Source organism: Leptonotus elevatus, chromosome 16 (assembly GCF_054856555.1).
Source record: "Leptonotus elevatus isolate MCC_2025b chromosome 16, RoL_Lele_1.0, whole genome shotgun sequence".
NCBI classification, from domain to species: domain Eukaryota; kingdom Metazoa; phylum Chordata; class Actinopteri; order Syngnathiformes; family Syngnathidae; genus Leptonotus; species Leptonotus elevatus.
In genome coordinates, this window is record NC_141254.1 from 13,664,529 (window position 1) to 13,688,715 (window position 24,187).

General features: G+C 36.7%; 1 protein-coding gene and 1 long non-coding RNA gene across 6 annotated transcripts in view; one reads left to right on the top strand and one right to left on the bottom strand.

Annotated features, from left to right (window-relative positions):
• The window catches only part of LOC147160879 (uncharacterized), an 82,906-nt gene that overhangs the window by 41,169 nt on the left and 17,550 nt on the right, over positions 1 to 24,187 (top strand). Inside the window, exon 2 of the long non-coding RNA XR_015097380.1 lies at positions 20,327 to 20,401. This is a non-coding gene — a long non-coding RNA (uncharacterized LOC147160879). The remainder of the gene's footprint in view (positions 1 to 20,326; positions 20,402 to 24,187) is intronic.
• Positions 1 to 24,187, bottom strand: part of gabra3 (gamma-aminobutyric acid type A receptor subunit alpha3) — an 83,966-nt gene that overhangs the window by 34,536 nt on the left and 25,243 nt on the right. For 4 of the 5 annotated variants that reach the window (XM_086098250.1, XM_086098249.1, XM_086098246.1 and 1 more), the window contains 2 exons: positions 19,362 to 19,468; positions 515 to 633 (listed from right to left, as the gene is read on the bottom strand). In XM_086098250.1, coding sequence (XP_085954376.1) covers positions 515 to 633; positions 19,362 to 19,447 — 205 coding nt within the window. In that variant the 5' untranslated portion in view covers positions 19,448 to 19,468. Of the gene's footprint in view, positions 1 to 514; positions 634 to 19,361; positions 19,469 to 24,026; positions 24,098 to 24,187 lie in introns of those variants that run through there. The other variant, XM_086098248.1, reaches the window with a different exon arrangement.

The window sequence follows — 24,187 nt, forward strand, 5'->3', positions numbered from 1 at the left end:
ATGGATGCCGCTAAAATGTTAACTGAATGGAGTTTTCGAGTTCTACGCGGTTGGCGCGCGATGATCTGGTGATTGCTATTCAACTTTTAAAATAGATCCATCTCCAAACTGCGGCATTTCAACCGAGAAGCCAACCTTCACATTCTTCCGAATAAGACAAATGAGCAACTCGGATGTATTGTGCGCCAGATTCCTCTGCCTGGTTGCAGCTTCAAAGTCTTGTCGCTTGGTGGTCTGCAGCCCGGTAGCTATGCTTGTGGCCTTAACAGCATGCAGCGAAGCAGAAACAACCATTCCAGCTGGATGACTGAGAAAAGTCTGCTCAAGCATGTGGCCTTTACTTTGAGGAAGATTTGCTTGAAATGGCATAGCTTTCCTCCTGACAATATGTTAGGCTACTCGCGTCGGAAGTCTTTCGCTCAAGGGGCAACGCGTCCGTGGATATTTATCACAGGGTTGCTAGCACTGGCGCGGCTATCAATATACAATAGTGACAAGTATATTAGGGTCTTACCTCCCAGCCCTGGACGTAGTCTGTTGTCATAACCATCCAACAGTCTGTCTAAGATGCGGGTGAAAATGGTGATGTTATTACTGTCATCCGGCAGCGGCTCTCTGTGTCCAACGACGGCACTTTAGGAAAGAATGGACAGAAGTTAGGTTCAAAAGTGGCAAAAACGGATAATAAAGCAGTTGAGTTTGAGTCTCTTCGCAAACACTGGCAGCCGTTCTTGTGCGTTGTCAAAACAAGGGGGTTCTAATTGATTGCCCACTTCACATGGAGCTCACAGTGTCACGACTCGAGAGCTCTATATTCTCTCCAAATGGCAATCACAACATAGTAAGCACATTGTTGCTGTCGGAAATCCTTATGTCCAAATTGGCATATTTTTCACAAATCCATACTAATGGTCTGTTCTCACATTGTCTTATTTTTATGCATTTTTAACCAGTTTAAAGGTTAAAATTCTTGACAATATGTTCTATGTAGTGTTGTTCCGATACGTTTTTTTTTGCCCCCCGATACTAATTCCGATACCGATACTGATACCACGACGTTCTGTTTTCAATTGTAATTCTAAACGGCTCGTTCAGAGAATTCAAGGGCCAACGGGATATATTGGCTCGGCATGCAGTGAACACGTCACACATCAGTGAATGTCCTGCACGAGCACAAGATGCTGCATTCAGAGTCCTATATTAGTGTCGGAAATAATGTCATCGACATTGCCGATACTACTGTTTTAATGTCGTATCAGAGCCTTTCTTGATACCGGTATCGTAAAAAACACTAGCTCTATGCAGCCCCACTAGTCTAAACGCGGTTTCTGGTTAATATTGCGTTAGTGGAATATGAGTTACGCAGCAAAATCCATCCGTTTTTAATCAATATCACAAGGCGGCCATTTTGCTACTTTTGCTGTTGAATGAAAATGACATTGCAGTTGCTCAGGTCTCACGTAACAACCAATCACAGCTCAGCTTCTGAAAACAGGTGAGCTGTGGTTGGTTTGCCTGTGCTCTGAGCAACTGTGATGTCATCTTCAGTCGACAGCAAGTGGCAAAATGGCCGCCCCCTGAGATGGATAAAAATGGAGGGATTTTGCCGCATAACTCTTGTTCCACAAAATTTATATTAATCAGAAAGTCATGTTTAGACTAATGAGGTCAGATATAACATTATTGTCAAGAAATGTTTAATGTTTGATTGCCTCCCCCCTGTCGTGAAACTGTCGCATTTTCTTCACTCCGCGGGAGCCGTTCTGCATTACGTCGCCTCAAGATTGAAAGTCTGGATGTTTTTGTCGATAAGAACAAGTGAACAGAATATAGGTTGCATACAATTGAGTGACAAATGTCATGTTTTCCCACATTAACTTAATTGTCTGCAAAGTTTTGTTAGAATTGTTGTCATATGGTATAAGTTACTTTTGATGTTACAAATACAGTACATATATATAGTACGTCTCATAATATCCATCAGGAAAAAAATGGGGAATGTAGAAAGGCCATGATAATATAGTTAGAGCGCTGATGATTTAATGAGCGCAGCGTTTAATTAAGATCGAATCCCCTGAAGGGACAAAAAAAAAAAAATCCAATCAGCAAACACTCTGATAGCAACAATGTTCCAGTGGCAATGGACATACTTTTAGGAAATTTAGATCTTAACAACAAACATGCGACGGGTTTAAAGGGAAACCTTGCAAATCTGTCTTGGAAAAGCCGTCTCTAGTTTAATCTGCCTTGCAATAAAAAACAAACAAAAAACAACAACATCCAACACCCGTTCAACAGAGTTTACAACCTTAACCGTTAAAGCACTTGCTGATTAAAACCCTCAACATGGCGATGTTGGGAGTTGGGTTTGGCATACCGCTTTAATTTAAGTCATGATAATAACATATACAAGGTAGTGCAATAATACAACCAGCAGTTGAAATGTGATTAAATCACAAAAAAATCTCATTACATTTCAGTATTTGCGTTATCTGCAAATGCACTAGTGAATTTTTTTTTTTAAATATTGAAAAGCCTCAAGTCCCTAAGACTTCTGTTCCACACTGAAATCTGTATGTTATAGCCTCAATATCGCAATATGCACTCGACAGTAACTTCATTAGGGACCTTCATATTCAATAAAATCTATAAAAAAAATTAGTGATACACTCATTAGAATTTTTTTTTTTATTATCGAGTTGTAGGGGAACACATCTCAGTGCACATATAGATAAATATGAAATAAATGTTAGAACAGCAGGTATGCCCAATGCTGTGACTAGTTCTTCAACTTATCATGCAAACACGACAGATAGTGCAGACATGTATCATATAGCCTGAAGATTCAATTTCGACTCAAGTTGAAAAACAAGCATGTCAAATGTTTCATAATCCCGTTTCCGTTGCTTAATGTCACTGTTTGACATCTGGTACGTTTCGGAGAGACGTTCTGCATTTGCATAGTTGTACAAGTTTGTCTTATAAATAGTGCATTTTGAACTTCTGACTGTCAACCTATCTTACTGCATTTTTATAGTCAACGTGATGTGGAAGTGTGACGGTTAAAAGTGAATTCTGGCTATTTGATCATTGCATGAGAGAAATTAATAAATGCTGTGTGAAGCACCTCTGTGACACCGTGCTGGTTTGAGGCCTCGATATACCAAAATTATTCCTTTTTGTATGGAAAAATCCTCTCTCTCTCTCTCTCTCTCTCTCTCTCTCTCTCTCTCTCTCTCTCTCTCTCTCTCTCTCTTTCTCTCTCTCTCTCTCTCTCTTTCTTTCTCTCTCTTTATCTATCTTCTTAGCTTACTGTACATGATAGGAACTCACTAGTACTAAACTAAAATCATAAAATGAACTTTTCTAATGCAACTGAATGTCGCACACTCGTTGTTACTTCTTGCAAGAATATGAAATCATCTTTAAGCTGCCCAGTTTTTATTATATATTTTTATGCAAACAGAATGCATCCCGAAGTGTATTTAAAAAAAATTAAAATCCGGTTTGGTAAATATAATAAATATTCCATTCTTGGGTAAGCAAGATTGGAATCCAATATCTCATCTTCTCGAGATGAACCCCACTCCTCACAGCAATGTGTATGACAAATGTGAACGTTTTACTGTTCTTAGAAGAAGCAATCTAAAATAAATGTTGCCCGGTAAAAACATGTCTATTTAAAAAAAAAACTCATCTCAGTAATGAACAAATACTTGGTTCGTTCCATATATGTCTAGATATTCTCATTTCTATTTCAAAGTAAATGTATAAGGCATACCATTTGAACAATTTTGTCTTGTGTTGGCGCACTGAAGCAGTCAGACAGTTTCAAGATAGCAGACTTGGCTTGAGATTACGATGTCTCGTGTTTGAGGTTGTTTTCCAGGGCAGAGTGATGATGCTTCTGCCAGCTCGAAGGTATGTGACCATAATTGATGTAAGGGCTTCTGGAGCAACTTGGGTGAGGATGCGTTCAAGTTCAATTGTTTTGCAAACCAGCAATTGTGTACTCAAGAGTCATTATATAACATTGTGCATTGAAACCACTAAGGTTGAGCACAATCTGTTATGTAGCACTGACTTCCATTTTTTTTTTTTGTTCCAATCAAATTTAACATAATAAAGCCTTATTAGGTAGGCATACATCAGCAGTTTTTAAGTTACATTTTGAAATACAATGTATGGGAAGGAGGTTAAAATTAGTTAACTAATAAGAAAGAGAATAATGAACAAATGCTCTTCAATGTGTAATGTGCCTCACTAAGTATCAAGGACTCACACATAGGTGATGCTTGCTCTTTAAAAATACAAGTCTGCTTTTTTCCAGTGACATGTTTTTGTCAAACTAGTAATGAATTAATTACTGGTTTGGTAATTTTTTATTATTATTATTATTTTTTGAAATATCTGTTGATGAGTAGAAATTGCCCTAAATTTTATACAATTGTAATTAAAAAAAAATCTATATTAGGTAGGCTTTAAACAATCAGAATTTTTGGGGATAAGTAAAAAAAAAATATATATATATTTCTGATCATTGATCCAATCATAAATTGGCACAATATGACTATTTAAATAACTTGTTTATTCGGGGGGAAATGGCTTAGGATTTTTTGAGTCAATCAGCGAGTTTTGGAAGAAAAAAACCAATACTCAATTTCCAATTCAATGAGAAAATGGAGAACTATATTTCGTTAAACAACCCCTGCCATAGCGCAAATCCACGTATAATTGAAACCCAATGCATTGGAGGAAAAAAGTAAACCATAAAATTAGAGTAACAAAAACGCTAATAAACAATAAATATGTTTACATCTCTTTCTCTGACATTTAATGAAAAACAAATATATGAACATCATCATTCATTCAGGTTTTGCTAAAATGAATACTATATACTATTACTATCTTGCTTGTCCTGGCTGTTTTTGTTCACTATCTGCATTTCTTTTTGAGTTGTTGTGTTAAAAATGGTATTGGTATTGGTGACTACTCGAGTTGAGTGCTCGTACTGGTATATCGGTCAGATTCAGAAATTCCGCTGTAATCAAAGCAGCATGACACATAAGACGGAAACATTTGTCATTGTTGAAGAGTTGACTCAAGTAATTAGCATCTTCTCACGTGGCGTGAAACCAACTTTTAAGGTTCTGTGAAATTGTCCCGGAGTCGACAGTGACTGATCGATGCTCCGTGCTCGCTAATGAGCTTATGTAGTTTCATACCGCTAGAAAGGTGGGATTGCTGAAAATATGTGTGATTAATTTATGGTATCGATTGTGACGTTGATCCCGTTGGTGCGGCGTGATGTCACCTTCGAGGATTGGATTATAACTGCTGACTATGACGTGGTTTCATACCTCCAAGCATTGTTCAATCCAATTCTAAAATATTTTACAGCGGGCACTTTAGGATGCATTCCTTTCATCTTTGTATTTCCATCACCCTGTCTGAAGTGATACACGAGTCACAGATGACATGTAAAAATCCAGATATTCCAACACTAAAGTGGCAGCTGATGCGCGAAGTGAAGAGTTTTACTGTCGAGCGCCACGGGCGGGTGAAATCAAATAACGTTAATTAGCGAGGCTGCTTGAAGCGTTGCAGAAAGAATATTGAAACCTGAAAACTTTCCTGTCTGGGGCTTTGGGAGACCTAGTTTGGATATTATAAATATTTAACTCCATCACCTATCATCTAAAGCTGCGAAAATGTGGGGGTGTTCTAATTAGCGCGGGTCCTGATGAATAAATTCCATGCCGAAAATGATGCATGGGTTACCCTTTCCAACATAGCTAATCTCTCATACCAGATCCTCCCATCAACAATATATTGATAGTTATGCAGCAGCGCATTATGTAGCACGTTGTGTCTTATCAATGGGTGCCATGTAGCTTTTTCAAGCCTTAACAATGTGAAGGATTTGTCTTTGCTCGGTTCTTCTGTTGTCCACTTGCCTGTTCAGGAAGATTATATGCACTGGAGGACAACTGATGGAGGACTTACTGTATAACCGTCGCTAACGCAGCAGTTTCGGTGCACTCAAGGGGCAATGCTGCTGTAGTTGATCTACCTCAACATATTTACCATTGCTTTCATTTAAAGACATATGTTGGGAATACAGTGAAACTTAAGCCATTCATTGCCATTGACGGCTATAGACGTCAAAAATTCATTTGAACTATTTCTATTAGTTTCACTTTTTTCCCACTTTTGTTAACAAGAGTATGAAAACCTAGATTTTTTTTATTGTACATTTAGAACAGATATAAAATTTGTGATTAATCATGCGATTAATTACGATAAAAAAAATTAATCGCCTGACGCCCCTAAATTGTAATAATCTTTTCTTTTTTTAAATCGTCAGATAATTAATTGTTTTAAATTGTAATTAATTGCATGACTTCAATAGTGAACTCACGATTAATCAAACATTTTATATCTGTTCTAAATGTACAATATTTTTTTTAGATTTTCATACTCTGGAAAACAAATGTTAAACTAATAAAAATAGTTCAAATTAATTTTTGACATCTATAGTCGTCAATGGCAGTGAATGAGTTAAAATGCACAATATTTTGGTGTGACATGGAATTTAACAATTTTAAACAAGCACAAGCCCAATGTTAACCCAACGCTGTAGTAGCTTAAAATTTAAAGTGCAGGTATACGGTCATGTTGTACCGCTTTTAAAAAAGGGAGAAAATAAAATACAGGTAAAAGCTCTGCCTTTGCCTGAAGAGGCATTCATTACATTTGATACCACTTAGAGATGCAGCAAATGCCTGAAATCTTCTTTGAGAACACACTTGGACATGTTTATAGATATTGCTAGGTCATGTGACCATTGGGAATCTCAGACTGCTGAATTTTGCCCCATGACTTGCTGACTTGAGTAAGAAAAATGTTGAATACATTTTATGCCAAAAGCAGCTTGAACCAAACATCACGATTTGTATACATTTTCTTGCGGCAGAGAGATTCCAAGTCATTGTGCCTCTGCAAGTCTCTGTGCGAACTTCAGAAAACAAAGCTCTTTTTTATTCCCTTGACATGTTTCTTTGTACTCGTAAATAATGCTCTACCAATATCCATCGTTTTGTAAACTTGATGAACTGGAAAGAATAGATAACATTGAATAAGTATATATTATGTATACACACCTAATTTGCTCTTAAAAAAATAAAATAAAATAAAAATAAATAAAAAATAAATAAAAAGAAAAGAAGAAGAAAAAAAAATATATACACACCTAATTTCATTTATGAAAATGTATTCCACAGCTCCTGAATCGCGATTAGAAACTGCATGATGGGGACTGCGTGGAATCGTCTCGGTTGTTGTTACCTGCTATTTATGATTACCTGTAGAAGAGCTTTACAGCATTAGCAGTAGTATTGCTTATTGCTTATTGGACATGGTGTTATCCCTACAAGTAAGCTTTTTGTGTGTGGCAAATTTAGATAAACGTTTCTATAATGATTTTAATTCGTAGTTGCACAACTGTGGCACTTTCTGTCACTGCGCTCCACTTGAATTTAATTCATTATAAAATGGCTTCTTCTCACATATACATTCTCTATTCTTCAGCCTTTTCACTATAAATACTCTGCAGAGTTGGACAGGTCTTTGCTAAATGCAGCTCCCAAAATGAATAAGGCGCTTTGTCATTCAACGTTTTTTTGACTCCGGGTTGACAGCACTGGTATGCTAATTTCCACGGCCGAGACTATAATCAATCTTGAATGGCGTTCTCAAAGATGGCCGGTAAAAGAAAAGTGGCACTTCAAGCGGAGCTGACTGAAGAGCGTCCTCGCTGCTCCTCAAAGCCTATTCGGTTTCTTTTCTTATCTGTGCGGCTGTCACACTGCCACTCCTGGCTCAAACACTGACACAACAACAAGACGGAGGCCATTTGGAGAGCACGGACCTCCTCCAAGCTAATGCAATGTCCTTTTTTTTTGCAATGAATGAAAATCTCAAATGAAGCCAAAACCTCTGATTATAAATGGGCTTTGACTTGTGTAGTGCTTTTCTGCCTTAAGGTACTCAAAGCGCTTTAACGCCGTCCCCTCACTTTACTTAGTGCTGACGCAGCATCAGGAGCAACTGGAGGTTCAGTATCGTGCTCAGGGACACTTCATAATGGTCAGGTCACCAGGGTTGAGGATCAAACCCACAACCTTCGGGCTGGGAGACGACTATTCTACTACCTAAGTCGTGCCAAATGAACAAATGAATACATATACATAAATATCATTATCTTCTATAGAGTTTTACACAAGTTTTAATATGGAGACCATCTTAGTGAAAATTTATGCGACATGTCACACACTCAAAAATAACCCAAATTGGGTTAAAAAGGGAGTGACCCATTTTTGGGGCAATTCAATTTATCCATAAAGTTACAAATGAATAACCAACAAAAAACAAAACATATAACTGACTTGCTTTGTGAGTTAATTTAAAATGACCCAACTTTTTGGGATAAACAACTCAAAAAGTTGGGTCAGTTCAATTTTGGTCCAATTCAATTGGTTTATTCAATTAATAAACCAAAAAAAAAATAATTCACATGAATAATCCACAACAACCCAACAAAATGTGTTGCTTTGTGGGTTATTAGTGTAATTTGACCCAAATTTGGGGTTAAATAACACAAAGAGTTGGTTCAGTTCGTTTTTGACACAATTCAATTAGGTTATTTAATTAACCTACAAAATTTGGTCAAATGATTATTCCATAAAATAATCATATAACTGGGTTGCTTTGTGAGTTATTAATTTAATTTGACCCAACGTTTTATGTTAAACAACTCAAAAAGTTGGGTCAGTCCATTTTTGACCCAATTCAATTGGTTTAATCAATTAACTTAAAAAAAATTGGGTCACTTGAATAATCCACAACAACCCAACAAATTGGGTTGCTTTGTGGGGTTATTAGTGTAATTTGACCCAAATTTGGGGTTCAATAACTAAAAGTTGGCTCAGTTCGATTTTGACGCAATTAAATTAGGTTATTCAATTAACCGAAAAAGTTGGGTCAAATGTATAACCCACAAAATAACCCCAAAAATTGAACACGTTGGGATGGTTAGCTGCACTTTAACTTATTATAATAATAAATTATATTTAGAGGTGTCTTTCTAGACACCCAAGGACACAGTACAATTTTAAAAACGATTTAAATAAAAACTGTTTAAAAAAAAAGGGGGGGGCAGTGCAAAGTGACATTAAGTTGGGTAGGCAGTTTTAAATAAGTGTGTTTTGAGCTGTGATTTAAATTGTGTGAAAGAGTCTATGTTTCTAAGATGAGGTGATAGTGAGTTATCACATAATTACATGTAAAGATTCTTTTAATATCCTACTGTCATGATGTGAACATGCGAAAAATCAGTGGGTTGAACAACAACAGCTTGGATAGCGATTTCAAAATGCAGCACCCGCAAATGCAGCGAGAAGCTCGAGACGCCGTTGGTACGACAGCAGGAAATGATCAAACACCGAGATAGGATCTGAGTTGCGCGCTATCATTGCAGGTGACATCAATCTAGTCTCGGGTGCACTTTTAGACGCAAGCCTCGGAGCAACACGCAGCGCTCATATCTGCGGGGATTTCACAGATGCTATCAACTGCATCAGCATCAATGAAGGGATCATTTATAACTGTACGCCAGCTTCGGAATACTCGATGCTATGAAGCGACAGAAAACCTGACTTTGTAAAAAAATTAATTAGTTTTCATGCAGAATAGCACAATGTGTAAACAGTAACATGTTTGATCTAATTTCCTGTGAACCCACAAGTACATTCATGTAGAACTATGTGCGATCTTTGCCAATATACGGCATGTGCTCATAAAGAAAACCAAAACATATGAAATGTCTGTATCGTTATTAGCTCCATTGTTAGGGGAGACCGGGGCTAGTTGTATCACGGGTAAGTTGTCACACTGCAATTCTCTTTATCACCAGAGGGCGCAACGAAAAAGTGAAACACTAGATTTCTTCGTATAAATGGTCAGGGGTTGTGTACTGTCTGAGAAGAGAATAGCACATTGTGAGCTGAGATGAGTGTCAGTTATCTGTTTTGCACAACCCAAAGTATACATTTTCAACTTCATATATTTTGAAACAGGCGTCGTACATAGACAAATTCTAGCAGCAAATCATGTGGACTCGCATCTTGTCATGCTTCAGTCACAGCTCTGTTTTAAGTTAACTTTAAACTAGCCAGCATGGTATTTTGGGGCAACTTGTCTCAAACATTTTAGGGTTTGTTGTCACATATGCAAAGAATGGGCCAATGAAAAATGCACCTTCGGCAGATGATGAATCTGAAGAGTGACCAAATTAGTTTGCTAGGTTTTGTTTCATTGTTTAAAAAAATATTTTCCAGTTGTTGGAACTACAGTATGCCCACGTCAGAACTGTTTTAAGTTTCTGATGAACCATCCATCAATCCATTAACCGAAATGCTTCATTTTTTAAAATTCAATTTAATCTCAAATTTCCAGTTTAAGGGAAGCAAAACTGGCATTTGTGGCTGAGAGCTCAGTTCTTCAGGACTTTAATCTCTTTCATAATATTTTATATTAAAGTTTGCTTTAAGTACTATGGTAAATTTTCAAGATCAATTATGTTTTTTTCTGTAAACAATCACCCCCCCACCCCCCCGAAGAATAAGGATAATTTTGTCCTTGTTTTATTAGTTACAAAATTCTGTGTGACATCTTACCCCCATGTAGTGTGACAACTTACCCATTGGTGGGGCAACATGTCACATGTTCACTCCCTCTATTTGATGGCTTATAACTCTGCACTGACGCAAGGTATGAAAATGACATGAATACAAAAAATATACCTAAGACTTTGGTCTTTCATCTGGTATACATTTTGTTTATATATGATGTATTGATTCCAAGAAATATACAACCGTATAAAAAGTGATACAACTAACCAATCCTACTCATCTGGACAGACACTAAACTAAATATATTAAAAAACAGAAATGTATGTAACAACAACCAAATACATTAATATGGAATTCCCAGTTGCAGCTTCCACTTTACCGGAAACACTTTTTTCTATTTTTTTTGGTCATACATCCTGGCCATTTGAGAGGTCAGAGGACAAAATCACTATTGCACTTCCTTCCAAATGTGTTTGATGGGATCGAGGTCAGGGCTGTCAAATTCTTGCACACCAAACTCATCCAACCCTGCCTTTATGAACATGGCTGTGTGTTTTGACGAACCGCAACCTTATACTGTAGTTCAAAATGGAAGACTGGATATGCACAATTACGCAGAAATCTTCTTTACATTAGCATATTGAAGGTCATATTTTCTCACCATTTAGTCAAGCGCTTACATTATAACCAGAATATTATGTTTAGCACAACCTGTGCTTGTTCCAGCAGTGTGTTCAACCGTAGTGTCTCATTAAGAGCATTTGAGTGACCTTCAATGCAGACTCTGGTCAAGTAACGGAGTTCATTTGACACCATAAAAACTTTGATTGGGGGGGGGGGGGGGGGACTCGATGAGTAGGTGACAAATGAGTGTTCACTGGTATAGAGACTTAGTATTATTGCTGTTTAGAGCTGTCAAAAGTAATCGATTGTCAAATTGATCCACAATGATTTTAATAATCGAGTTAATTGGGACCATTTTTTTTATTTAAAATTGTCCCAAAAAATCTGATTTCAGCATATCAGCAGTAATTGTTTACTGATTTATGTAGTCCTTCATGAAAGCTGACTGATTATCTTCTATTTACAAACTTTTGTTTTTACTCTGGAAAATAATGACTGTTATTATAATTAGAGCTGTCAAACGATTAAAAAAAAAATCAGATTAATCACGTCTTAGAATTTTGATTAATCACGATTAATTGCTTAGTAAAAAAAGGCTTTTTTATCTTCAACATTTTTTGACCCGCTGCACACGCTCATCCTCTTTTTCTAAAAAACTATTTTGACATGAACAAGTATTCTAAATGTGATACGCAAACATTTATTAAATGCTTTATTTTAATGCACGTAATTATGTTTTATGTTTTAAACGTAGCCATCCGCTGTCACGCTAAAGAATAATCTATGGTCAAAATTAATAGTGCGATAAATCTGCGTTGATTCATGATTAATGATTAATATTTTTTTGTGATTAATTAATCAGTTAACGCTTTAACTTTGACTGCACTAATTATAGTACAACATACAATACCCACCCTTAAGAAAGTACAAAATAACCACCAATCACTAGGTAATTAATTTGCTCCCAAAAACGTATAAATACGTCCTATTTTAAATATTACCATGGTTCCAAAAACATATTCATGTGTTTTTTCTTTTTTATGCTAGAGCATACAGAAAGCTTTGATGCAGCCTCTGACCTGAAGAGTATGCTTAAAGCCATGGTAGTTATTACAAAAAATGGCCCGCAGGTGGCAGCAGAGTACAATACATCAACCAGGGCCATGTTGCAAAAAGGCTCTAAACAGATTTGAGAATAATGATGAAACTTAGCTGTATTCTAATGCTAATTCCTGCAAAACGGAAACAGATAGAAATATATGGTAGGCTCCATGTTTTCATAGCAATCGAATATTCTGTGGGCCTTGCAAAATCTGTCAAAATCCAGTAAAACAGTCGGGAGCAGTGACAATGGCTGCGAGTCAATGAGTTAATAAACAGTTATCTGCGAAAAAATGCTTTTGTAATACACTTTAATATAAAATTAAAATGAATCCAATTAGTTGATTAATCGATTGAATAATCGATTAATTAATCGATTCTAAAAAATATTCGATAGTGACAGCACTATTGCTGTTTGCAAAAAAAGAAAGAAAAAAAGAATACATTTGTTTTCCAGCAGGATGGAGAAGCTGTTCCTAAAAGTTGATTGCAATTACATTCAATGAGATGTCTCCTGATGTAGAAGAATGGCTTCCTCAGTGTTGGAGCAATCTCATTAAATAACAATTCAAATGCAGTGAGTTTGTGACTGGATGCTGGCAGAATTGTTGATTCATTACAGTTTCCTCTTGCCTCTCCTGTCTTAGCCAATTTCTTTGGAGAAGGAAGAATTCAATTGATCTGACTACAACAACAGAGCTATCTATCCGCCTGAGTGTAATGTCATTTGAAACGTTGGCACTAATGCGGTAGCCTTGAAACATTGTACTTTTGCCAAGGTTTTAAGACTGAACCAAATAACTGCTTTATAAGGAAGGCTGTGCGCAGAAGAGACTGGAAATCTTGTTCAAAGAAAACGAAGGACGTGTGTGCGTTATATAAAGTGTGTTTTCTTTCACAGACTTTCTGGGGTCCAGTCTGACACATATATGTCAATGTTTCTGAAAACCTGGTGTTTCCTGGTCAAAAGTGAACATTTTTGGGGGGGGAATCCAATTTGCCACATGTTTATTTAACACCTACTGGGTGGGGTGGGGGTTGGTGTTCTCTAGGGGTGGGAATCTTTGAGTGTCTCACGATTCGATTCCGATTTTTGGGTGTGCGATTCGATTCAGAATCGATTTTTGATTCAATATGATTTGATTGACAATGATTTTTGCTTCAATCTATTAGATGTGCAAGGAATTGTAATGATCTACTCCAGTCTTACTCGCTAATGCTAATTAGCGCGCTACTCGCTGCACTTTTATCACTCAAAAGAACGGCTCCACACTGCAAAAAAAAGCAACTTTTATTGGAATAACTTGATCGTGACTTTTTCCTTCTACTCTCTAATGTGGCTCCAACTTAACAGTGTATTAGACTGTGTGGAACCACACTGCCCCTAAGTGGCCAAATCGGGTACAACATGAACAGCGCTCCAAATAAAGACACAGACAAAGTAAAATAATTTTAAAAAAATTTGATTTTGGCACATTTAAAATCGATTCTGAATCGTACTAAATGAGAATCGATTTTTTGGCACACCCCTAGTGTTCTCATAGGTTATTTTAAATGCACCTTCACTATATCAATAGAAATTTGACTGAAAATCAAATGTCTTTGGGACAGAGCTCATTTGAATGGGAAAAGTTTGGAATCACAGAACCTTTTTGTTTCCTCCGACAGGACTGAATTCCTCCAGTGTTACTACAGTGAGAACAAATGGTGCTTTTTATGAGGAAAGAAAAAACATGGTGCTGCACAAACCACTTACCAGGGAGTACTCATCCATCTTAAGTGTTTTTTCCCATTCTATTTTTTTCTTTCAACATCATTGCTATAAATTATACAGACGACAAAAACTTTGTGAAAGTCCGTTATGAACCACTAGTGGTTATAAAATAACATCGATTTTCTACACCAATTGTCCTTATTAGGGTAGCTCGTTGGATCCTGATCTTGGAGCTAGCTGACTAGTTGCCACCAAATGGCAGACTGAGACAATTTTACTACGTAGTACAGATGATGTTAATTAGATCAACAGATTTTCCAGCTGCTTGTTTTTCGGCAGAAATGACAGCGCTCGAGCAGACTGGAAGTGTCCTGTAGTGCGAAAAGGGGCAAAAATGTCACATGCCAGCTGAGCCCACAAGGCAGCAAGAATGGCAATTTTAGGGCTTATGGGATTGTGTCGCACCAGATCAAGATTAAAGTCCCATGTAAAGTGAAAACAAAAAGTGTCTTCTACATCTGACACGTACAATCGCTGATTGATGTTCGTCCGTCCGTCCGTCCATCCATTCGGACAAAGCCTTTGTCTTTTTGACTCTCTCTCTCTCTCTCTCTCTCTCTCTCTCTCTCTCTCTCTCTCTCTCTCTCTCTCTCTCTCCCTCCCCATGCAAGTAAACTATATATATTTTTAATCGATTAATCGATTAATTATTCAATCGATTAATCGACTAATCAGATTCATTTTAAGTTTGCATTAAAGTGCATTATAAAAGCATTTCCCCCCCTGATTACTATTTATTAACCAGTGATTGGTGTTTATTTCGTACTTTGCATTTGTATAGTGATAAAAAAAAAGGGGGGGGGGTGGTTGATGTACTATATTACCGGTTCGGTCATTGTTTTCCAAAGTAAAACATGTTTGCAAATGTCTGTTTTGGATTAACCACAGAAGATATTTAGTCTTCTTTCATGAACGAATACAGAAATCAGTGAACAATTCTTTTTGGTATGCTGAAATGAAAGGATTTGGACCATTTTAAAATAAAAAAATGGCTCCAAACAATCACTACAAATTTAAATTCATTTTGCAATTCAATTTGCTCATAATTGATCTTCTTTATAGCTAGTAATTTATCAAATTTAATTTTATCAAGAATAAAAATATTCAAATAAATACCAATTATGTTTGTAAGGTAATTTCGTTCCGATCACCGGATTGTGATCTTTTATTCCCCAAACATTTTAAAGTTGCACTGCCAGGTTTAAGCACCAAATTTCCTGTTACACATCACATTGTGACACATCTTTATGTATAAAAATCTGCATTGCTATTTTCATTCGGTGACATCAGAACGTAAATATTCACTGATTATCTATGAATGCCATTAGTTTCACCCAGACTCCCCTCATCGGCCCCGCCCCCACCCCATCCTTCAAAGTAAGCCCCCGTTTCCCTGATAATTCAATCAGCAAAGTGGCTCGGCCATGAGAATACATTACCCTTCTCAAGACCTGTGACACATTAACCTTGACAGCGCTGCCGAAACAGAATGTTATCTGTTGACCAGGTCACCTCTCAAAGTGATGCCCCTCGCTGCTGCCCGCTGAATAATTCATGGAAGACGATGTGAAAAGTCTAGCCAATGTTACAACCAATCCAAGGGGGAAAGTGTACACATTGCACTCTCCTTATAGCTATTGATTAAATGCCACATTAGCCGGCCACGTAGCTACACATTACAAACAAAAACACAAAGCGAGATAGTCTAACTAAAAGAGTCGACTATCAAGGGGGAATCGGGGTGGAAACGAGCAAGCTGTAGGATTTACAGACGATTCAACGAGAAAAACAAAAAAAAATGCTTTTTTTTTTTTTTTTTAATGAATAACTCGTTGAGAAGAAGAATATTATTGTGCTAAGTCGAATGGAACTTTGCCAGGCAGATGGATAACGCAGATGTAATCTTGCGAATGCATCTTTCCGAGCTTAGAACAGATGTGATTGCAGCCAAGACGGGCCCATCGGGTCCTCAAGGCAGCTGCTATGGGTTTAAATTTGCTTTTGATGTGGTAGTAAACAAACAGATAGGCTCTGATATCAACAACAGTTTGGTTGTTAAACCACAAACAAAGGCCTGAGCCATAAGTCCATGTACCTAATTTTTTCCTCATGTCGATCTGATTGACCCATTTGACAGTTGGAGCATTCGTCCAATTACCTTCAAAGTTTGTTTTATTTATTTATTTATTTATTTATTTATTTATTCATTTATTTATTTTTTATATCTATTCTGTCCCAGGTGGATGTGCGAAACAAACCATCTGGCATGTCAGGTTCCTTTTTGAATGTGCAAGAAACGTGCCGAGTTGCAGAACGTCAGTTCCCCAAAGGGGTTTTGTCAGTTACATGGTAATTCATCAGGAATGTCTTCCTCCTCGACTGTACTAAAGCCGATTTGGATTCTGATGATAGAATCAGAAGGCAACCGGGGAGGTGGCAGCTCTCTGACAGAGGAAATCTCTGCTGATGCAGAGACATTTTGTATGCTGAAGTGCTGACATTTTAAAGTTACAAAAGGATAACAATGTGAACGATTATTTATGATTTACATTCAGCATTACTAGGGATGGAAATTGGACATTTTCTTGATGGCATATTAGGAAACTTTAATAATCAACAACTTAATTGTTTACCACTAAATATTTTTAATTAGCTGAGAATGTCTTTTTGAATGGTTTGGCCTCCCTTTTGACACATTATTACATCGAGGAAAATAAATCTGTCTGACGAAGTTACCAGTGAGATTCTGTATGTCTTATCGTTTCCATTTTTAGACTGCAAAGTAGTTAAGACTGAATCAGTAGCACCTCGGCTGGTTGCAGCCAAGTAGTGCAATTCATTATTTCTTGAGGAGCCAGTTAATTACCTTTTTTTTATTTTTTAAGTTGACATTTCTTGGAAAGGACATAGAACACGTGGACTCGATTATGGTTTAGGTAATTATTGGAAAATTAACATTTGTGAAAGTCTTTGTCAAGTGCTGTGCTCTGGCCATGAATAATAAATTCCATTCCCTGCTTGGATCCCACTGGAAAGAGTGTGACATTTTTCTGCCCCCCCCGAGGATGTCAACATTTCATATACAGTATGTTATTATTAATATACCGCTCTCATGAAAATTGAAATGGTTATCCATAATTTACGTTATGGATACTGCCAATCGTTTGCTAAAGCCTCACATAAAGTCTTTGAACCAAGAAAAGCTGAAAATGGGGAACCTTAGGTTCTGCAAAAGAAGAAAAAAGGTATATATATATATATATATATATATTAGGGGTGTGCCAAAAATCGATTCTCATTTAGTACGATTCAGAATCGATTTTAAATGTCCCAAAATTGATTTTATTTAAATTATTTTATACTGTCTTGCCTTTGTCTGTGCCTTTATTTGGAGCACTGTTCATGTTGTACCCAATTTGGCCACTTAGGGGCAGTGTGGTTCCAAGCAGTCTAATACACTGTTAAGTTGTAGCCACATTAGAGAGTAGAACGAAAAAGTCACGATCGAGTTATTCCAATAAAAGTTGTTTTTTTTGCAGTGTGGAGTTGTTATTTTGAGTGATAAAAGTGCCGCGAGTAGCGCGCTAATTAGCATTAGCGAGTCAGACTGGAGTAAATCATTACAATTTCTTGCACATCTATAGATTGAAGCAAAAATCATTGTCAACCAAATCCTTTTGAATCGAAAAGCGGCCACAATCGAAAATCGATCCTGAATCGAATCGCAGGCCCAAAAATCGGAATCGAATCGAATCGTGAGACATTCAAAGATTCCCACCCCTAATATATATATATATATATGCTAATAACCATGTGGCACAAAGCAAACTAGGCTAATGTCTCTCCTTCTCCTTCTATCTTAAAAGCTATTTAGACTTTGCTATTTCCCCCCTTCTATAATATCATGCCTTACCAACAATGCTAAAATGGCAACCAGCGCACATTCTCTCGACTTGAAATTACAAGGGGAATAATTAGAATGACACCTAGTCACAAAGCTCTAGGTGGTCTTTTTAGCTGACACTTAACACACACGTTCAAAAATGTGCACAAGAAGCAGGAGAGAAAATGCTGTGAATGGACAATCACGGTCGTGGTGTGCTGCACAACGCAAATTAATTCACCAGTCAGTAAAATGTACTGTACCTCAATTGAGACGGGGGGACAGGCTCACCTTGCTTCAGCATGAGGTGGCACAAGTTCTGTTTTAATCTGCATCGAAATTCTGAAATCTTTTCAGTTTGAGATAAGATGGGCAAAGCGTATTAGAGCAATATCGAGAAGTTAATATACTATTATTCTAAAGTTACAATACTCTGGTCGGTGGCCCGGTGGGTGGTGTCTGGTCGGTGCTGGATTTCACTTTCCTTTCTTTTCTTTGGTCCTTCCTCGGGTCTCCTGACGGCCTCACGACTCTGGCTGGATTCTGAAGTGTTCGGTTTAGGTGAACGGTATGGGATTTTTTAATAGGTTTTAGGTGAACTAATGAATACACACTCACACACACGCACGCACATGCACATACACAAACTCACTCACATACAAAATAAAAATTAATAAAAAAAATAAAATAAAAAAAGAGAGCAATGATTATGACATGTCAAATCGATAAAATTACTGAATGAACAATACTGAGCTTTCTGGAAGATTAAAAAAAACAAAAAAAAAACACACAATAAAGTAACAATACTTACACTTGAGTAAAAAAATTTTTTTGCATTTGTTTTTCATTAGTTGTTTGAGACAGCACCTCCCAGAGGGCAAAAGGGTGAAAAGGGGGTGGTGTCCTCTCTTTAAAAAAAAAACCAATATGCAGTGTTGTGTATCATAAAGGCCTACTAGTTCAACTTGTGATGGGCAAAATATTAGAAAATGATGCTAATAATTAATTGTATTTTATTTGATCAACATCTGTTTATATTTTCCTTTTTAGTACCATTTTAAATCCATTTCTTTTGGTGCATCTGATTAGATTGTACAGGTGAACCTAATGAAGTGTAGGCTGAGTTTATATTTGCTTCTAAAGATATTGGCTCGATTACAAGGTTAGCAGTCGGCTTGATTAATGAGGCATGATGCAAAACACCTCACGTAAACAATAGCTGGCAGAGAAAATGGAAGACGGTAAATCACATATGGCGGCGGTCTGAAAGGAGATCATTTTGTCCTACCTGGCTTGAGGAATGATGCTGAAGCATAGAAGGGAGATCCACAAGGCCAAGTGCAGAGGTTCGGGTTTCCGAAATGCAGCAGCCATAGCAATTTAAACAGTGGACTCCTAAAGGAAATGACACACCAAAGACGTTACGCTGACTTTTAATATGAATGTGTTGTTTTGCAAAAAATCCGTGATTCAGCTGTGTGACGAATAATGACATTGTAGTTTTCATATTTTTGCCAAACACAACAACAAATGACTCAAGAGGAATAAATGCAGAATTGCTATCACTGCCGTTTGCCGTTTTATGAATATACGCCTCACTGCTCACGTTTTCTTTACTCCGGGGCAACGCGCATATTCCCCCCCCCCGTTAATTAAAACATAACCAAGACACATAAAACATCTTTTGTCTGTGCCAATGAATATCTGAAGGTAAATCACCTTGTGACTGGTTGTGAGAGCACTCCGAGGGTGAATCTGGCAGTGGACGCTCATTGTCACGAGATAATTAGTTTGCACTATAAATAATGTGTCGCACACACCTTTGCTTGGGGGAACGAGTCCTCTTCGTGTAAAAATGTCCGGTCTGTGGCACATGTTTTAATAAGATATTCTCTTGGTGCATAAACTGTTAAATTAAGGTGATTAAAAAAAAAATCCTTAATCGTAATCACCAGTCAAGAGGGTAGATTTAAATTATTATTTAATATAGGGCGGGGGGCAGCTTATATGCTGGAAGAGGGGACACTATTTTTCAGTGGTACTACTGGGAGCCGCACACTTCCGAACTAGATGATGACAAATTTTAAATAGACAAAATATGTGTATACATGCAAAAAAAAAAAGTGTGCTCTTAATATATTTTGTTTTTTAAGATATATTTTTCATTGCATGTATATAAGATACATTTTCCTAAAAACAAAGGGTTTGAAGTGAACAACAAAATAACCGCATACTGTATATTTTTTTCCACAGTGCAAAGGGACTCTCTTGTACAAAATCTACCATTCAAGGACGGCACAAAACTGCTGAGCAAGAAACCCACATCAGGTAAAATAACTAATTTTGTAAAAAAAATTCTACAAAAATGAACTCACTCAAGATTGTAATATTATTGTGGTACTATGTTTGTCCTGCACATCATTCCTAAGCTTAAAAAAATAAAAAATAAATAATAATAATAAGAGCCACTCTAAATGCAACTAAAACATGTCTGCCGTCTATTGGTGAATGGTGATATTACAACTTAAAACTACAGTTCAATTTAATATAGCTTTATGTATCCCCTTGGGCCAATTAACCCCGGCATATTTTCAGTTCTGCATATTCGTGGATTTTTGTTTTGTTTATTAGTATTATTTTTTCCACATTTTGAATGTATCTAGTTTGTCTCCAGGATTTTTATCCCCCGTTTTGCATGGAAAATTTACTGAATGTTGAGCAGCGTTTTTCTTTCTTTTTTTTAAATATTTAGTTTGCCTAAAAAAAACCCCATTAACAACTAAAATGTACTTTCTTGGATGAAAATCTATCTCTGCTCTGCAGAATCATACATTTACAAGAAAACTAAGCAGTACATTTCACACATTCGGTCCATGATGATTAATGATTGATTTCACCATACATAAACTCAATATTTTTTTCCATGAGAATTTGAAGTCAATTTGGAAATGTAAAAAAAAATGTTGAATGTAATTTCAAACACAAGCCTCATTTTTGCTGTAATTATATTATTATTATTATTATTATTTTGTTCCTCTGGACTGACACTATCAGAGATCACATTATCATACCACCATCTACAAATACATAACAGGGTATGATAAAAATAAACTTAATTACACTTTTTTTTTTTTTTTGTATTGAATCTCATCAGCGGTATAGACAGTGTATAAAAGCGTATGTTGTGTCACCCACAGCTGCAGACGCAGCATCATTACCGAATTGCGAGCCCCGTATCGCAGCAGTCAAGTTACGCTTTACAGCCTGATGAAATCACCTCTTCTCGCGACTGCTCTCCGAAATTGGCAGATTTGCTATTGAAGGCAACTTAAAAACTCCCATTAATACTGGGGGGAGAAGCCAAAACTACCTCGGCGGAGCAGATGCACAGTCACTGGAGCGCACGTGTAGCAGCTGTTTTGTACTTTAAAGGCTTTTATTGTGCTTTTGCGAGATTGTGTCCCCTTTACGGCCAGCGGGATCAAACGGTCCCCTCGGGGGAATCAACGTTCTCTCTGTTACTGAGAGCGCTTCTCATTGCGTGAAGAGCAAACAAATGATATATAGATGGAAGGCTTTACTGCTTTGTCAAAGGTTTTCTACTCTTCATTTGTGTGCGCCATTTAGAAGAAGACGTTTAGGACTTATGATGGAGATGTCTTATTGAAGCTTACATACAGAAGGTTCACATTGCATTTGAGAATTTCACAAGTCAGCATACTTCAGGTCAATATGCGATTACTTTTCTCAAAGGTTAGGAGAGGGGGGCGGATATGAATAAAGTCACCTAATGGAGGGCTATTCACTATCCACTATTCACTGATGGCTCCGAAAAAAGCCTCATATGGTAAAAGACTGACTTGACCTTCACTGACTTCACTGATTCTCTTCGCTTTTGAAACATAATGCATGTTGACAATTTCAACGAATGCACTTTATTTTGTGAGTGACTGTCCATGTTGTCGAAAAACATCCCTCATTCAAGCAAACTCTATTTGCTGAGGCGGATGGTTACTTTCATGCATGATCGAGTGCCCTGATTTATGAGTTTTTCAAATTACGAGAATTACTAACTACTGAATAATGTGAAGGGCTACCAGTTTGATGCGCCCTTGTGAAAATAACAAATTCGCTCAATTTGAATAATGTTACTATTTTTTGTTATTACCAAATGTGTTATGTGAATAAACTGGTCATGTTAACTCATTCACTGCCATTGACGACTATAGACGTCAAAAATTCATGTGAACCATTTCTATTAGTTTATCAATTTTTCATTTCAATAAATTTTTTATGAAAACCTATATATTTTTTGTACATTAATAACAGATATAAAATTATCATGCGATTAATTACGATTTAGATATATTTTTTAATTAGGCCCGTCAGGCGATTACTTAAAAAAAAAAATGTAATTAATCACATGACTTCACTTGTTAACTAACAATTAATCACAAATTTTATATCTGTTCTAAATTTACAATAACATTTTTTCTAGGTTTTCATACTCTTGTTAGCAAAAATTATTATTATTTTTTTAAACTAATAGAAATTGTTAAAATGAATTTTTGACGTTTGTAGCCATCAATGGCAGTGAATGAGTTAATAATTTTCTCCGCCAGTGTTTACATATTTAAATAATCACTTCTACAACATTCCTTGAAAATCACAATGTCCCATCACTGGTGAGCTATGAACAGTGCTACTCGTGGTCCTTGGTGACATCTGCCCTCGCATGTGGTCAAGGAGAAACAAAATTGCCAATGCACTTCACTGTTTATAGACCAGGACAAACAGTCAAATAAAACGAAAATGAAAACACTCGCAAGGAGCTGCTGCATGTTCACACCCAGACGCTCACTGTGAACTATCCTTTCATCCATTATCCGAAGTGCTTATCCTCACTTGGGTAAGTGGTGAAAATGACTCCAGATACTGGCACCAATCAATAGGCCATGCCCCTAAAAGGCACGCATCCAACTCACAAATACTACAGTACACACAGTTAAACCGGGTTATTATTTTGCATCACAGTACTTTTTCTTTATATTTAAAAAAAAACAGCTACCAGAAAGTGGGGTGAGACATTTTACTTGATTTGAATGGGGAAAATATATTTGATATACAAATAAATGGAGTTACAAGCTTGGTCATGTAACAAATTCAACTTTTAAGCAAAATGAAAAAGTATTATTAGCCTGCGACGAACATGTGTGTTTCAACTGTGTTAACTTTAAGGATAACTGGCATTTGAGTGAATATAACAAAGAGACTGATAATCGATTGGGCCGATCAGGGTCGATTTTCAGCATTTTGACAAATATCGGTAAAAAAAATAATTTGACGGACGATAATAGATCTTTTTTTTTTTGTTATTTTTAAGAGATGCTGTTGACCCTGGGAATATTAAACAATAATAATTGTCAATAGTTAGAGTTTTTTATTATTTTTTATTATGACGCCAATATTTTTCCTTTTAGCGAAAGTGGCTCCAAATATCAGCTATTCCTCCTCGACTACTATTAATCGGGATCGACCCTGAAAAAACCCTCAAAAAACATATCAGTCTATCTCCAGTGGATATGCAAATGAGAATTTAATTCTCATTTGCAACTTCTAATTATTCACTGAGAACAATGTTGAAAACACCTTTAGTGCAACAACGACATTAAATTAAACCAGAAGAATTGCAATGTGTCTAAATACAAACATTATTTCTATTCTTTCCTTTATGCTTTTTTTTTTTCAAGCTAATACGGCTTCATTAACCATTAAAGGTTTTATGTTCCGTAATAAAACCAAATGATGACTCATGGATGTCATTTCCCTGTCTTGTAATGTCTGACAGAAAAGGCCACATTTAATTTCTTCTCATGCACACACATGACCATTCTCATTACACGCGACATCCTTTGCACTCTTAATGTCCGGGATACATAAATATTTAACTTACTTAGATCCCTCAGCAGTATGTGCTCTTAAGGCTCCACTGGAACACACAGCTCTATGCAGTACTAGTTAAACTGTAAAAAAAAAAAATAATAATCTCATTAACTCATTCACTGCCATTGACGGCTATAGATGTCAAAAAATAACAGATATAACATTTTTGAT